Raw genomic sequence first — 18068 nt, 5'->3', positions numbered from 1 at the left:
TGCGATTGCTTCTGTACCAGCCTGCTGCATGTGTGAACGTAAAACTACATTTCCCATCAACCCCCTGTCCTCCTCTCCCTCTCATCATCAACCGAAGACTCCTTTTACTCTTCTAACACACTGGGCTCCTGACATGATTATTAACTTGATTGATTATTTTATGACATTGATTGATTTTTTTATTGTTGAATTATTTACACAATCCATGGATTGCGAAATCCATATTCTGGGTAGTTATTGTCGTGTAAGTGGCAGTACCTAAACATCTTTTAACACACACTTCATGTACCCGGCTTTATGATTCTCGTGCATCTCCACAATCGAATGTACACAATATATCAAACGAGATGAAACGTTTCTGCACAAACAAGGATTTCACACCACAGCAGAATCGTATGTTTCTCTCCTCCATTAACCTGTCCTCTCCTCTCACCCGACCCCTGACCCCAGCCAAGAAGGCCGGCCACAAGAGAATGCGTCTGGCATGTTGTGTAGCTTGCAGCGGGGCAGATCGTGACTGCTCGTGCATGTCAGACAGTGTGACTAACTTGGAGACTCTGCACCGTGGCTACCCCTTCTCATCTGTCTCTCTTTATGATAACACCAACACTTTACACTCCTGTAAGTGAATGAGCGCCCCGCGTGTGTATCTGTGCCCGTCGGTGCCATCTGCTGTGGTAAAGACTTGTGTGCTAGATCTGGTCACCTGCATGCGGGTTCTGCTAAATGTCAAGTAATGGTAGTGAAGTTGTGATGCATTACATCATGCTTTTGCATAACAGTGTTTTGTTTATGTTCAGCCGTGTTAGACAATCCAGTCATGTTTTTAAATCATCTCAACATGTTCTTGTGTAGATGGTGCTCGTATAGAGATGTGTGTAAGAGTAAATCTGTTCAAAGTCAAAATCTATTTCTACTTCACTAGAAGACCTCTAAAGTAACATACATGAACTAAGAAAGTCTTATATTATTGTGTTTAGATGTTATCAGTAGTAATAGTTTGATTCTGGTTAATGGCCGGCTGATGTTCATTCCTGTAAGAACACACACCAGTCAGATGTATCTTCGCTCACTTTATTGCTCCAGGTGTCTCACTTTAACCTTATTTTGTCTCTGTATTTTCCTCAGCTAAAAGTAACTATAACGGATACATCAAATCAAGTAAGTTTACCCCAAATTCTGTTATTTCATCGCCACATGCTTTCGTGTGTCTCGAGCAGTGCACATAAAAAACATGATACACATATCATATGGTCTGGACATGTATTTGTGTACACAATGCTATATACAGAGGACACAGAAAGTATTCAGATTGTTAAGTCACACTAATAGTTGATCAATTTTATCAGGTGTTTTTTTGTGAAACATATTGCTGCTGGAGCTGTAAACTAGATTCAAACTCAAGATTTGTTTGTGTAAACACTTTTAGAAAAGTGTGCATTAACTATATTTATAGTTTGTTATGTAATGCAAGGACATTTCATGTTTTAAATGAGTCTACAGTATCAAAATATGTAATGTAAACAGCGTGCACTTGCTCTCATTCAACACTAGATGGCGCTGCAACGCTGCACTTTTGTTCATGTTCTTTTTTGCAAGCGATGCTCCAGAGATCACTGAAATATCCCGACAAATCACATCCGTGTCTGTGTAAGCCCTAAATTCAGTTAACAGAAAACCAATAAACACAATAATCAAAAGCAGTCAATAAAGAAAATACAAATAATGATACCGTCATATTTGTGACAGTAGGCAACGGCCAATGAAGAACATTTTATTTGAATGTCACTGTATGATTATAAATGTTTGTCTGACAGTAAGAGACGAACTCAAACCAACATTCCAGCCCCCGAATCCTAAACCCACCCTGAACAGAGCTCAGCCCGCAGTGAGGGCGCCCCCTGCTGGCCCGGAGGTCCGAGTGTCTGTGTCCTTAGTCAATAACCGTAAAGGAAGTTTGCTGTCACCCGCCGCCTCGTACCTGCACAGACTCAGTCTGGCCAGCTCTAGAGAACTGCACCCGGGCACCGCGGGCTCCGAGACCACCCGTCTGCATCGGGCCTGCAGTCTACCTGTGAAATACAGATATCATTCCAGCATCAGCCGGCGCATGCGCCGTAAGCCTCTGCCTGGGGTTGTGACACGCATGTGGACTGACTAACAGAGTTCTTCTGAGACTAAACAAAACATCATTTTTCTGTAATGTTTTTCATACATTAGTGGTTTCATATCAGCCAGCACAAATATTCATCGAATTAAATTCAAGATTTGCAAATAATATACATGCTCTCTTGGCCACGCAATACATAAACTCGGACCCACATTTAACGTTACGCTTTGCGTCACACAGTTTATAACCCAAACAACGATTTTTACTAAACCAAAATTCAACCGCAAAATTTTATTTAACCATTCAAAAATTAAACATCTGTGTTGTTGTTGTAGCTTAAAGTGCACGATTGTAAGACAAAACGTGTGTGATCCGCTTATCTTACGCCGTACGTTGTGTGACGTGAGTGTTACCGGTTGTAGTTGACTGTGCATTATCGTATATAAACACTTTTTTTGTTGTGTGTTGCGTGTGTTTGTAAATGTTTATGAGCTTTATAGCGTCTAAAACTCTCGTGATGTTTCAGTAGTGGAGGAAGAACACTCGACTCTGTCACCCAAGAAGAAACAGCGTAACGGAGGCATGAGGAACTCTCCCACCTGCTCGCCCAAAACCATCAGGTGAGATCTTATATCATTTAAAATTATATTGAAGTTAAATATATAAATGAAAGGAAACGACATAACCATGTTTAGCTACAGCATAAGACATTTAGCGCATTGTGAGTTTAGCCCGTCGCTGTGGTATGTGAGGGTGCCGCCATATTGGGCCGGTCAGGGTCTTTACTTCTGTTATACGAAAGAGGCACAAAAACGACTATATTTCTTAATAGATTACATTGATTTGGAGCACAAACACATTTTTTTCTCCAAGTAACTTTTTCATTGTCGTTGTTAATCGTCAAGTATAAGTGCTCGCTAATGGCACAGCTCCAGCCAATCAGAGGCCAGGATCAGTCTCCATTGCCTCAGGCCTCGCGGCTCTTACTGGCGTCTGCTTTTAGCCCTAGAACCTGCCTTTTATCCTGTCTGTGAGCATTAAACATCCATTTATTGATTTTGACTGATGAAAGAGCTGCTATTGAATTAATAAAAGGCATAAATACGGAATGATGGCATGAGAATAATATCTTCTGAATACTTTATCACACAGCAGGCTGGTAATTTATAACGAGAGGACTTTAGAAGGAAATGGATCACAGATAATCGAATCATACATCTATAACTTATGTAAATATAAATACTGCATATGAGCATATAGGGTTTTTTGCTATTGCAATCCTACACTCTTAAAAAAATCTGTAAAAACAGGGCACAATATACTGTATTCATGTTTACAGTTGTTTTACATGTATTTTACATTTTGCACTGCATTAAATTACATTTTAGCATTAACGGAAATGTCCTTAAAATAAAGGAAAATGTTCTGGTAATTTTCGACAAGTACATTTTCCGTTTTTACAGGATTTCTTTTACTGTATATATATTTATTATTACACTTGACATTGGTCATATAAATATATGGGAGGTCTGCAATAATACACCTTTTTACACACATTTTTCTGTTTATATCATTTAGGCTTTTTCTATACTGTTTTATTGTTTATGTTTGTAGAAATAGATACAAATTACCCTAACCCCAAATGATTAATCGCAATTAATCACATCCAGAATAAAAGTTTGTCTTTAGATAATATAGCCTATGTCTGTGTTCTGTGCATTTAATTTTGTATTTATAAACACATACATTTATGCATATTTAGGACAAGTTTGCATGTGTTTATTTACATTTACCAATAATTTAAAATTGAAATGTGTATTAATTTTGATATTTTTGTCTTAAATATATATGTTTTTATGCATACAAAATTAATATCCACAGTACACAGAAATACATTTTGTAAACACAGACTTTTATTCTGGATGTGATGAATTGTTTGACTGCCCTAATAAATGTTATTTATTTGAATTGTGTAAATTCTTAAGAAACGACTCTGAGTTCAGCGCTGAAATCGACTTTTTTATACACCAGCTGCTCACTGCAGGTTTATTCTTGTGTCTATATAAAGATGAAACGCAGCATATGAGGCGTTTTGGGTTAGTTTATGGTGGTTCTCTGTTCAGTTTTACAGTAGCCGGAGGCTTGTACAAGCTTCAGCAAACATTCTGGTGTTGTGTATCAGCTGTGGTTAACGCTGCCGCTGGCCTGCAGACCCGAGTGAATTAGTAATGAAGAGCAGATTGGATCTTGCTCTTTAGAAAGCATGTTAGTGTCAGGTTATGTGAGGGAAGAGAAGGTCTCTCAGGGCAGGAATATAGTTTTCATAGCCTACAGAATGAATGCACTGGGGTTGGGTCACATCACACAGAAACATCCCCAAAATATCTCCAAATACACAACTGGCTGGCTGACCTGGCGTGACCGAAGCTCAACATCACAACCATCATTGAAGCACATAATGAAATAAACCAAATTAATATGAAAACTTAATGCGAAATAAAAGAATTGAATGAAAAGAATTGAAATAACACATCAGAACCTCACATACACACACACAAAATACTGAGGTACAGGACCTGACTGAGACACTCTCCTGACCGCTGCGATAGGATCCGTCAGCCATTGATTTTCTGTTGTTAAAGGAGGAATAAATGTGTTGAGCATTGACGACTGAAACCCCTGAGAGGATCAGATTGAGCGAGAGAGAGTCTGCTGAAACATTAAACGTCGTTTGGCTCGGAGAGTCTTTATGAACGTGCTGTCAGTAAAGATCTGATTCACTGAGATCTGATCATGTCTGATCTCATAATGCTCGCTGCCAACCTTCAGCCTTATTGTGTCAGAGTCATTCCTGCAAACACATGTCCGGCTCACGATTACTCATGAAATATGTATAAAGATATACACGAAAGGACGTTTTGGCAGTATGAAAATTGTTCTAATGCCGCGTTCACACCAAACGCGAAGAATCGCGCTCCAAGTTTGTTATTTTTGCTAGATTGACGCAAGCTGACAGATATTTTCAACCTGTGCGGAAGACGAGATTGACGACCTTTGGAGGCCATCACGCCGCCTGATTTGCGTCATTCGCATCACCTGCCGCGGGTTCGCATCTATTCGCGTCTTTGTGTTGACTTTGTATGTAATTTACTCGCGCAAAACACTTAATTCAATTTTGGTGTGAACCCCCTATAACGCTGAACACTTGAAATAGTTGACATAGGATTGAATAAAAACATTGCAGTGTATTTACTGTAGTAAACGGTTGTAAAATTTAGAGACGCTTGTGTTTTTAAAAATGACTGTAGCAAACATTAAAGTATACTACAGTATTCACTACAGTTGATCAATTTGCTACATAAATAATACAGTATCAGTACTACAGTATAGGATACTACAATTGATTACAGAGTGCTGTAGTTATAGTACTAAAGTAACTGTCAATATTGGCAAATATTGTAATAAAAAAATCATAAATAATGACAACAAAATTGTTGCGGAGGAAACTTGTTTTAGTAACACTAGTGAAACTCAAACATGTCTATTCTGACACACACACACATACAGGTGATATTGTGTGTTTGTGATGTACAACACTAGAGTGTATGTGGGTTGTAGGCGTCAGCGCGGCGTCTCTGTTTGCTCCTCTGACAGCCGGCGTCTCCGGCGTGCTGACCGTGCGGTTCGCCCGTCACCGTGTGCATTAAATGTGATGGACAGAAGGCTGAAGGAGGCGGAGAGAAAGAGAGAGAGAGAGACTCTAATGCCCCACTGATGGACAGAAGACAGATTGAATGTAAAGTCGTAACAGTGAACGCTGGCTGATGGATGGTAAAGCTGTTTGACAGGCCACTGAAACCTTCTCCTTTCTAATGGGCGAATCAGAAGCCCGACACCCCAGAGCTGCGTGACGCTCCTGTGCTCAATCAGGTCCTGTACTACACCCCGTGCTTTCCAGGATGAAGTTCAGAGGTTGTGAATGTGTGATTTTCAAAGACCTTGTGTCAGGAAATTTTTCTCAGTAGCCCAAAGACATTTCAGAAACACAACAAACATAACAACACCACTGCTCATGTTACACTCGTGTGTGTGTGTGTGAGAAAGACAGCCATAGAACAACATGCTTGTCAATGTATTGCTCTTGTGTTTAAATAATGTTAAAGTAATGAATAAGTATTAAGTGTTATTTGGTTTAGTCAGTTTATTTACTTATTTATCATTTTATATTTGTTCTTGTGTTTAGGTGTGTTCATGTTTATATATTTTTATTTTAACAAGTACAATATTATATGGCTGAATAGTTATTAAAGTTTTAGTCTATTTTCTAGTTTTATTAAAATTTTAAATTAGCATCTGTGTCACTTTGGTGTGTTTTGTAGCAATTTATTAATGTGATTTTGTCATTTTTTTAATTTATTTTTTTACAGTAGCTTATTAATCATTTTAGTGCCTCATTTTCGTTAAGATGGCGTGTTTCAATTTGATTTGATACCAGAAATGTTTGAACAGTTTTACTTACCGGTGATAACTTTGGACCACACAAACACACCACCTGTTCTCATTTGTTTGTTTGTTGTTTTTGTTGGTTTGTGTCTTTCAGGCACGACCCTCTGCTCGTCACAGGACACGATCAGATGGAAACGATGGATGAGAATATAAAGAAATACGATTCGACTGGAATGTTCCACTGGGCTCCATCAAAAGACATAGAGAGGGTCGTTCTGGTAAGAATCAGACACTCAGCACATAACAAAACTGAATTCACTGGAACATTCTGCTCGCCTGCGTTTGGGTTTAACGTAGAAATTGAGAAAATCCTAATTTCACAAGACAATCTATGGTCAGTATATTCAGGGTTTAGTAGAGGTTGAATTTTGATGTTCTGTGTTTGCTTTTCAGACCAGAAGCGAGGCGGCCATGACGGTTCTGAGCGGTCATGTGGTTGTGTGTATCTTCGGGGATGTGAAGTCGGCTCTGATTGGTCTTCGTAATCTGGTCATGCCCCTGAGAGCGAGTAACTTCCACTATCATGAGCTAAAGCCCATCGTGTTTGTGGGGTCTCTGGAGTATCTGAAGAGGGAGTGGGAGACGCTACACAACTTTCCCAAAGTCTCCATCTTACCCGTGAGTACAGCGTGTTTATAAACGACTTTGAAATGAAGGAGAAATCATTGAGATATTAGTGAGAATAAAGGAAGAGCAAATGCAAACTTTCGCTTAAATTCATCAGTGTACACTGCAAAGATGACTTTCTAACTTAGTATTTTTGTCTTGTTTTCCAGTACAAATGTCTACAAATTCTTGAATCAAGATGCATTTTCACGATCAGCAAAATGACTTCAGAAAATAAGTATTGTTTACAGACAAAAAAGATTAAAATTCAGTGAATTTCTGCTTAAAATCACCTAAAAAAATCAGCCAATGGAGTATTATCTTGAATTGAGTGACTAAGAAAAATGTAAACCTTAATTCAAGATTATTATTTTGCTTGATTTACGCACAAAGGCACTGAATTTTAATCTTTTTTGTCTGTAAACAATACTTGTTTTCTTAAGTCATTTTGCTGATCAAGAAAATGCATCTTGATTCAAGAATTTGTAGACATTTGTACTGGAAAACAAGAGAAAACAATAAAGTTAGAAAGTGATTTTTTGCACAAATGGAAGAGAAGAGATGTCAACAACGCGTCAAACTGAGCTCCGGTCTGTCTCGTCTGGAATCTAAAGTCAATATTATTGAAGATCTCAAACATTTCTCATTGAATTTACTCAAATCCATATGATTTGACCTTGACAATCTTCATTCATTTACACCTTCATACATTTGACACGTGAGACCAAGCTGATACTTAAATGAGAACTGTTCCTCTGCGACTGCACCAGTTTCAATGACGTCACAACAGTGTGTTGATGTGTGTGTGTGTTGTTTAGGGCACTCCACTGAGTCGAGCTGATCTGAGAGCGGTCAACATCAACCTGTGTGACATGTGCGTCATTCTGTCAGCCAATCAGAACAACATCGACGACGTCTCGCTACAGGACAAAGAGTGCATTCTGGCATCTCTCAACATCAAGTCCATGCTGTTTGATGACAGCATCGGTCTGCTGCAGGCAAACTCGCAAGGTAAAGAAACATGCGGCTGCGCAGGTGTGCGTGCTGTTCCTTCTTATGTATGTAGTTCATATAAAATCCGGTGTTATCATGCGTCTGTTTATGTTCAGGTTTTACACCTCCGGGGATGGATCGCTCGTCTCCAGAGAACAGTCCAGTACACGGACTGGTGCGCCAGGTGTCCACAACCACAGGAGCAAACATTCCCATCATCACAGAGCTCGGTGAGATCATCCGCACGCCCCGCGACACATTCACACACTGATCGTCACCAGAAATATCTGCAAACCGTGACATAAAACGTGCAATTGGGTTGTTTCGGGAACTGGGTTAACTGGATATTTGGTTGACCAGTTGACGATAAAGAGTTTACCAAAATGACTTGGAATTATCAAAGCTAGTTAAACGACTTAATCGACGGAAATAAACTAGTTGCTACAGTAACGGGGTTGTTTTATGCTGATAGCCAAAACAGACAAGTTGCTGCCACTGGTTTCTCTGAGCCAGGACAAGAGCAGCGGAAACAACATCCCAATGATAACAGAACTGGGTAAGACACGCTGAATGACGCAGCCGGAAAAAAATGTCTTCTATGTGTGGCTTTCTTCCTTCGACTTCATCGCTTCGTAGATGTTTCATTCGGTCTGCTTGAGTAAATGTAAAGAGGGTTTATGGGACGGTGACGTGCACGGCTCTGTGTCCTGTGAAATCTCGTGTGCTGTTGTGTCATGGTTCACGCTGATCAAACCGATCAACCAAACGATCTTCTCAAACTCACATGAAACGTCTCTCTGAGCATTCGGGAGAGTTCACTCAACATAATAATTCTGTCTTTATTTCGCCCTCACGCGGTTGTCAGTCGTTCTTCAGTGGAACACAAAAGAAGATAGTTCGAGAACTGCAACTCGAACAATGGAATTAAGTGTTGTGTAACGACATACTTCCAAATATCTTCTTTTGTGTTCTGAGGAAGGAAGAAATGACTAATGGTGACAGAATTTTATTTTTGGGTGAACTGACCCTTTAAGTTTTTCTTCTGTCATAAAACTCTTTTTTTATATTTCATGCATACGTGTGTATGTTTATATTAATGTGTTTTGTTTTATGTATTTTGTCAAACATCAAATGTCATTGTGTGACATCGTGTGTTAATTTTGCACCTTGCTTGTGTTTGTTTCAATAACCCCCAATGAAACACATTTCTCATAAAGTGTCGGTGTTGTGTGTTTGTTTTTAGTGAACGACTCAAACGTTCAGTTTCTGGACCAGGACGATGATGACGATCCAGACACTGAACTGTACCTCACACAACCCTTCGCCTGCGGGACGGCGTTTGCCGTCAGTGTTCTGGACTCGTTAATGAGTGCTGTAAGACATCATCGGTTAAAGCACGATAACCTTTGACCTCAGATGGTGTCCTGCATCTGTATAATCCTCTCTCTCTCTGCGTGTCTCTCTCTCTCAGACGTACTTTAATGATAATATTCTGACTCTGATCCGGACGCTGGTTACCGGAGGTGCGACGCCGGAGCTGGAAGGTTTGCTGGCAGAGGAGAACGCCCTGCAGGGGGGTTACAGCACCCCACAAACTCTGGCTAACAGAGACCGCTGTCGGGTCGCTCAGCTGGCGCTCTACGACGGACCCTTCGCAGATCTCGGGGTAAAAACCAACAGAAATAAATGAGCACTCTTTCCTCTCCAGGCACCAGAGACACACAGATTCACGTTGAATGATTCTGATGTTGTGTGTTCTGTATACACTCATGTTTGTGTTTCAGGATGGTGGATGTTACGGTGATTTGTTCTGTAAAGCGTTAAAGACATACAACATGTTGTGTTTTGGTATCTATCGCTTGAGAGACGCTCACTTGGGAAGCCCCAGTCAGTGTACTAAACGGTGAGCCGTCATACAACTCAAACACATTGAGTCTCTTCTTATAAAACACATCGTCTGATCTCACATCAAGAGCTTTTCTTGTGACATTTCAAATCTGGAGTAAATGTACAAACTCAGGGTCTAAAATAGGGCTTCCATGTTTTGTCCTTATTTATAGATGAACAAAAGTCAGTGTGCGTTAAAAATGACCTTGAAGTAAACATCATTTTGAAGTACACTTAAGAAAGTAGTTTTACATGTTTGAACTATATTTCATTGGTACTAGAATAATACATCTGTCATTTATTCACCCGACGTGGTTGGTAGTCTTTCTTCAGTGGAACACAAAAGAAGATATTTCGAGAAACGTCTCCGTGGTTTTGTGCTCATACAATGAAAGTCAATGGAGTTTAGTGTTGTTTATCAACATTCTTCAAAATATCTACTTTTGTGTTCTGACGAAGAAAGAAACTCACACATGTTTGACATGACGAGAGCGTGAGTATGATGACAGAATTTAGTTTTTTTTTTTTTTTTTATTCTATCGTAAAACTATTTTTGTGTTTGTATTTATATATATATTTCATGCTTCTGCATTTTTCAATCTTTCAATACTTCTGGGCACTAAATTGGCTCATGTTATAGTATATTTATAAAAGTATAATTTTACTTGAAGTGTAACAGTAATAAACGTCTGAAAGATAAAGTCGATAAAGTAAACTGCAGTTTTATGTTTCAAACAGAGATGGCGGTAGAGAGGCAAAAGTCACGGACCTTTTTTGTCAACATTTCAAAACTTATAGCTATTAAATCATCATTTGCATTCGATTATTTACATAGCGGAAAAGTTTACACAACTTTATCAATTTGCCTTTTGTTTTTTACAGATATGTGATCACAAACCCACCGTATGCGTTTGAGCTGGTGTCTACTGATCTCATCTTCTGCCTGATGCAGTTCGACCACAACGCCGGCCATACCCGCAGCAACCTGTCCACTCACTCCACCCACTGCCCGAGTAAAAAGAGCCCGTCCACCCACTCCATCCCTCTCTCTGCCCGGCCGGGTCGCAGCCGCAGTCGAGACAAACAGAAGTACGTTCCTCTGTAACATTCTGTGTGCGCGGTTCTGATTGGGAACCGTGTTCTGGTGCCGCCACGGGCCGTGTGATGTCACGGGTCAGACCGTCATATCATCACATGGTTTGTTATATCAAACGCAAATCCGGACTTTATTTTTTTACGTATTGTTTACTTTATAACACACGGATCATCAGAATCTTTATGTTAGTGAACACAAGCCACCGTTTACACATCAGACGTTGTTGAGGATTAGTATGTCTTACACGGGTGACACTGTGTCCAGTTATTCATTCGTGACCATTTTGCACTTGATCTGCACTTTAATCCCACAGTATGATAACATCCGACCTGAAGAACACTTGTGTGGTTCATAAATGTATTGCCTTTGTGCTTCTACATCCTAAGATTTCTGACACATGGCTGCTGTCTGACCGGGCTGATAAATAAGAATACACTAGAGTCCAACAGAATGAGACCACTTGTCCAAAAACAGAGTATGTGCACCCCAAACTAAAGTCATGATTGTCCTTAAGAATAATGTTGAAAACACGTTTATTTACAGATACATGAAATACAGAAAACAAAAAGCAAATCTTTTTTTCTAAATAATTTAAATTGAAGGTTCTTGTAAGGTTCTTTAGACTATAGGCCCCTTGTGTTAGAAAAAATATCACAATGAGTTTTTGTGGGCGGAGCTTAGGTGGAGGCAGAAAGGTTCCCCTGTTTAAGCATGTGCGGCTAATGATAAAGCAATGATTAAATATTTCACTTGTAATTTTTGACAAAAATTAATGGGTAAATTTTCTGAAAATGTATGTCTTGAAAAAATATAAAACAAGTTATATAAAATTATCTGATAGGTCACGTTTTCAGCAAAATTAAGATTTCCCACATAAAAAATACTGAATTATATACTGTAGGGTTGTCACAGTGCCATTAACATATCTCACGGTACTATACCAGCTGAAGTATCGCAATACCAAGTAGTATCACGATTCTGTCCCATGTTCATCATTGAAATCTACAAAATAAACCAAATGTCCTCAATACATCTAAATATATTTTTTTTACAATAATAAACTGTATACTTTCTGTATTGTACATTTTCACACCTGTACACCGTGCAACCCTAGCAGTATACCTCAGAATTTACCGTAGTAAAATTCCTCTGTACGGTACAGTGAATATCGTAGGAAATATTCAACTGTACTATAGTATTTACTGTAGTTTATCCATACATAAATTGGAGTAATTACTATAACATGCCACAGTATACTTCAATTTACAATAATAAATATTAAAGTATACTTTGGTGTTTATTTTAAATCATTTTTATATTATATTAAAATATCCTTTTTACTGTGGTGTCAGACTTTTGGACTCTTCTGTATCATCTGTAAATGTGCTCATAAAGAACGTTTAGTATTCTCTCAAATGTTCATGTTTTTAATTGGCTGCCTTCTTGAAATGACAGAATGATTTCAGCCCTGACACTGTACGTTTATGCCGGACATCTTTTGAAGTGTTAGACATTTGGCCTTGGGTGAAATACGTTCAAACGTGCACTTTTATTCTGTTTCATATCGTGGAACAAAAGCAAAGTGTCACTCATGATCTCAGAACACGTTTTCCTAGGGATTGTGAGTGACGGGTAAATTGTGATTTAAAACCCAAATTGAAATGAACCTCAAAGCGGAACATTGTTTCCATGGGAACATACTGACTAATGATTCTCTCGTGTGATTGGTTGGGGGTCTTTCTGAGTTTCCAGGATGCTTGTTTTTCTATGAAGTACTGCTGCTATCACACAGATAAATGTCATGCGTTTATTTGGAGCAGATTGTTGAGTAAATATGAAGATGTTTCTGTGCTATTAGCAGGTAATACTGACATTTGTTTAATATCTTCCGATTAAAAATGACTTCACTCTTTCTAAGGCTGTCAATCACATTCTGTTTGGGTGGTACAATGTAATACAAAAGTGTGTTGCGATTCTGCAGAAATAAAGTTGTTTGATAAGAATTTTTAATGAAGCAAACAAAAAAAACGTCATGTTGATAGCCGTAGTAAAATGCTCACACCAAAGTTTTGATTCTCTAAATATCAAGTGTAAGAGATTTTCTTATATCAACTAGTGTATGCCATCTTAAACAAACTTAATAAAGTTATTTTTTTCTGTACTGTTGAAGTGATGTTTGCTTTCAAACACTGTGATTGTCGTTGAAACGATGAAAAACGTTAAGATCCGCTGAGTTTAATAGAAACCAAAAACTGAATCGTGACGTCCTTGAGGTTTTAAATCCTTCCTTAAGTCTTATTTATGGAGAAAAAAAGAGGTATATTTAAAGTCCCCGTGAACCGGATGTTGCCATTGTTTTTACTTCCGTATTTCGACACATTTCCGAGTGAAACAGAATTTGGAATGAGAAAAAGTGGGCGTGGCTTGCATTTTTCAATGCAAACTGATTGGATGCGTTTAAACAGACTGGCAGCAGATTGACAGTCGAAGGGGAGGAGTTAACAGATGCTCCGCCCAAGCCGTCTAATTTACGGCGGACGTGCTTTTTAATTTAAGATTATGAGGACACATGAATTTTAGAAAGAGAATGACCCACACTGATAAGCTATTTACAATAAACGCTGCAATATATCATGAAAAAATTGAAATTGTAATTTTTCATTTGCCTTGGACTTTAAGTCATTGTTTGCTGAAAATGTGTTTTTTCTATCCTAACAAAGGTGTGTTGTGCTTTTTATTGTGGGGTGTACGATAAATATGAAAAGAATGTTTGGACTCACAACATTTACTTCTTTCTTTAAAGTGCGACCAGGACGAATCGAAGCGTGTCAGGTATGAAACTGTGCATGCCAAGCATCTCTGTCATATCTCTGATGGTTATGAGTCCAAACGTGCGCTCAAAACCGTCCTGCCAGTGTTCATTCTTTGCTTTTCAACCGAAAGCAAAGTGGCTTTTGTCAGTACTGGCTGCTTTTCTGGAGATCATGTCTGCATGCGTTTCTCTCGATTCTGAAGCTCTGCGTCTTTAGCTGTCTTCATATTTAATAATTACCAGAGAATGCTTTTATCATGGCAGCATCTGTAGACATGTAGATAGCGTGTCTGTAGTGCACCTCTTATGTAGTTTGCATGGTTTTGATTTTCCAACATATTAGCATGATTTCAATGATAAAATCATCTTTCATAGTACTACAGAATCGAATAAAGTAAATAACATATAATCTCGAATGCTTTCACCATAAAAACACAACTGTAAACACGGTACTGTACAAACATGGATGCAGAACAAGTCAAATATATTGTATTGGTGGAAGTCAATAGACAAATGGAATGTTATCCAACATTGAATCATTCAAAAATGTCCTTTCGTTTATCATCTCTGTTCGCAATTCCTGAATGTGCAGTCGTAGCCAAAAGTGATGTGTAATTTTAGATAATTTTGAAAGGTATTATTAAAGATCTGTAAAAGATCTCATATGTGTGTTTTGTGTAGTTTAAACTGAAGCTCAGCTTAGAAATAATTTACAGAAAAATGGCGCAAAACGTGAGTCAAGAGCCAGAACAATGACTGATGTAGTCAAAAATAACAAAATATGAATTATTATAAATGAGAGAAAATTACATTTTAATAAAACGCTCTAATTTCCCAATTTGACAAATCATTTTGTGCAATAAATGCTGCAGATGTTTTGTGTTTTTCACCATTTGTATCGAACTTCTCATATTTAGATGGTTTATTTAAACCTGAAGAGGCAGTAAAAGCAGACTTTGTGTGTTCTCCAGACATCACCTTTGGACACTACTGTTCTTTAAGTATGCAAAAGCAGATACGAATGCTTTCCATACTTACTATATTTTTTTGTTTTTACGGTGGTAACAAACTCAAGTGTGACTGTATATTTACCTCTTTTAAATCAAGTCTTATTATGTGTTCGCCGAATGGTTAAAGTCCCCGTGAACCGGAAGTTGCTATCGTTTTAACTTCTGTATTTTGACGCGTTTCCGAGTGAATTTTCACGTAAGAAAATAGTGGCCGTGGCTTTCGTATTTCTCCGTGATGTATAAAAACAGCCGTTGCTTTTTGAGACAGCTCTGGCAGCAGCAGACAGTTGAAGGGGAGGAGTTAACAGATGCCCCGCCCAAGCCGTCTGACATACCTCATTTAAAATGGAACGTCAATACAGGAAGGAAGCACATTTTCAGATTTTAGCTAGAGATTATTAGGCCCACATTGATGAGCTATTTACAGTAAACGCTGAATTATTTCATGAAAAAATAGATAATGTAATTTTTAATTTCACTGGGATTTTAAGTTAAAAAATGTTAAATAGAGGACAGTTTACGTCAAAGCAAAATCACTGGTTTTGACACTTCAGAACGCAAGGAAACAACTTGACTCTGCTGTAAACGTTTGTTTTCGTACTTGCGTTTTATATGTATTGTTTCTAAGTTTAAATTAATGTATTCCACAGAGAAAAACTGGTACACAGACGAATGTGAAAACACCTTCAGAACCCCGCAAATCAAACACACCAACACACAGTCAGCCAATCAGGTGAATCAATACAAATCCACCAGCAACATCATCCAGCCAATCAGAGAAGTGGAGGAGGAGCCATGATCATGACGACAGTACAAGTATCTTCACTGCTTTTACTTTAAGACATCTTGACGCTGGTGAAGAACACAATTGGATTTGCAACAGAATCAGATTATTTTAGTTATTTCTTTTTTCATACCAAAGACCGTCAGTAACCGTAACACACATGTTGAATGCCACGAGTCGCGTAGAGTGGGCGCAGGTCCTCCCTCAGGCCTAAAAAAACAGAACCCAACCTGTCCAAAGCCCATCCAAATGATGGACACAAACAGTCCAAATATCAACTAGATTAAACGGCAGCTTTTCTGTGTTCTCATACCAATGATTTATGCATCATAGCAATAAGAAATGCAGTTTTAAAATACATTTGCTTTGATGTTTGTGCATTTGACTTTGCCGTTTATCTGAACGTTGACTGCTGAGATTGAACTAGTTTCGAGAACGAACAAAATTGTAAAAACAATTGTCTGTTGTTTTCCTTGAAATAACGAAGGTGCCATCAAACTGACGGTCCTTAAAAAGTCACGTTGGAAATGAGAGTCGTTTTGATGTCACTACACATTTAAGAGAACGTTGAAAGTAACATATTGCAACAAAATGTAGACTTTGCTTTTGAATGATGTCTGAAAGAAATCTGCTTGTGGATGTCTATTTTATAAGTGCCTCAATCAAACGTTACATACATAGAGAATGATTTCTTTGATTAACTTTAGCCTTAACTTCAGGCAGACCAGTGCACAAACTGGCATGTCCGGTTTTTGTAAAATACTGCCACTAACCAAACCTTTGCATGTGTTTCCCTCGCAAGAAAAGATGTTTAACCAAGTGTGCTACGTTTAATATACTTAGAAATATACTTAAATATTCAGAAATTACACTTGACTTATATTTTTACTCTTATTTTACTCAAATCTTTTTACGGAGATATACTATCTAAAGTACACTTAAATATAAATTGAGGTATAAAAATTAATACCTAAATAGGAACATAGTAGTATATTTAGTGCTACAATTTTCTGAACTAGTATCACAATACCTAAAAGTATAATTTTGAAAACTAAAGGTGAACTAATTTAGTACCCAGTAGTAGGCTAGTAAGAATAGTACACTTCCAAGTATACTGCTAATACATTGGCTAATACAGCTTGTATATTTCAAAGTTTAATTAAAAATAATAAATTTAACTAAACAAAATGAACTTGAAGTACACTTGTTTTTTTATAAGGATTGTGACTGGAAAACAAACACCAGCGCAACGGCACCAGTATAAGATGAATGTTATTATAGTTCATAGATGTTTCCACACAGCTTGTAAAGTGCAATGCAAGACATTCCAGATGTTGTAATGTTCCGTATGATTTGCATTATTTTATAAGCGCATTTATTTCACCCTGATTTCAATTAAATGAAGTTTTAATATCAAAGCGTTTTTAATCCGTTTATATCGGATTGTGATTCTGTCTTCACTTTTTCAGTCATTCCAGTGTTTCATAAAAGATGCTGAAGTCCAATCAGATCATAGACGTGCTTTATTTGCTTCACATAAGCCTTAACAGAGCTGATCTGAGATCAGTCGGGGACTTGAGGGAGGACCTGCAAAGACCCACTCCAGCGAAAAGTGGCCCAAAAAAAATCTACGTTTAACAGCTGAATGACTGAAAAGTGAACATGGAAAATGCAACTTGTGTTATAGTGAGCCATTCACGAGAGGTACAGAAAATATATCATTTAAAAGAAAAAATGTCTTAAGCTTTTAAAAGTAAAACCATTTTTGTGTGGATCACGTGTTTAAGATGATGGGGAAATTATTGGGAAGTTGAACTTGTGTGTTGCTGTATCTACCATGTAACTACAGAAACGGTAACGTAGAAATTAATGCAATATATTAAACTGTACAAAAGGCTGTAAATAAAATGTACATGATTTTATTTTGTATTTTCGCAGAATAAATATGAATGTATCAGTGTTGGTAACTGTGTCCAGTTATTGCACCAATGCTTTTTAAACAAAATATTTGTTTGTACACGTTTATTGTTGACTTTAACCGAAGATAAGTTTACCTCGAGTAATTTAAACGGATGCTTCACCCAAATATGAAAATTCAGTCATCGTTTACTCACCTTCTAGGTATTTCAAATGTGTATAAATGTCTTTGTTCTGATGAACACAAAGAAAGATATTTGGAAGAACGCTTATAACCAAGATCTCAACCACTATTGACTCCCATAGTAGGAAAATTTATTTATTACAAAAATTGTTCTGTTGAACGC

General features: G+C 37.9%; 1 protein-coding gene across 1 annotated transcript in view; it reads left to right on the top strand.

The window, feature by feature from the left end:
• Positions 1 to 17761, top strand: part of LOC130439152 (calcium-activated potassium channel subunit alpha-1-like) — a 73462-nt gene extending 55701 nt beyond the window's left edge. Inside the window, 13 exon segments of the mRNA XM_056771604.1 lie at positions 1129 to 1161; positions 2637 to 2730; positions 6711 to 6834; positions 7010 to 7234; positions 8041 to 8233; positions 8332 to 8445; positions 8688 to 8771; positions 9459 to 9589; positions 9687 to 9881; positions 10000 to 10118; positions 10985 to 11191; positions 14002 to 14030; positions 15671 to 17761. Of these exon segments, the coding sequence (XP_056627582.1) occupies positions 1129 to 1161; positions 2637 to 2730; positions 6711 to 6834; positions 7010 to 7234; positions 8041 to 8233; positions 8332 to 8445; positions 8688 to 8771; positions 9459 to 9589; positions 9687 to 9881; positions 10000 to 10118; positions 10985 to 11191; positions 14002 to 14030; positions 15671 to 15819 (1697 nt within the window). The 3' untranslated portion in view covers positions 15820 to 17761.
• Positions 17762 to 18068: the final 307 nt, after the last annotated feature.

This window comes from Triplophysa dalaica, chromosome 17, assembly GCF_015846415.1.
Source record: "Triplophysa dalaica isolate WHDGS20190420 chromosome 17, ASM1584641v1, whole genome shotgun sequence".
Classification (NCBI taxonomy): domain Eukaryota; kingdom Metazoa; phylum Chordata; class Actinopteri; order Cypriniformes; family Nemacheilidae; genus Triplophysa; species Triplophysa dalaica.
Note: the sequence above shows the minus strand (reverse complement) of the source record. Positions and strands in the feature narration are given on the sequence as shown.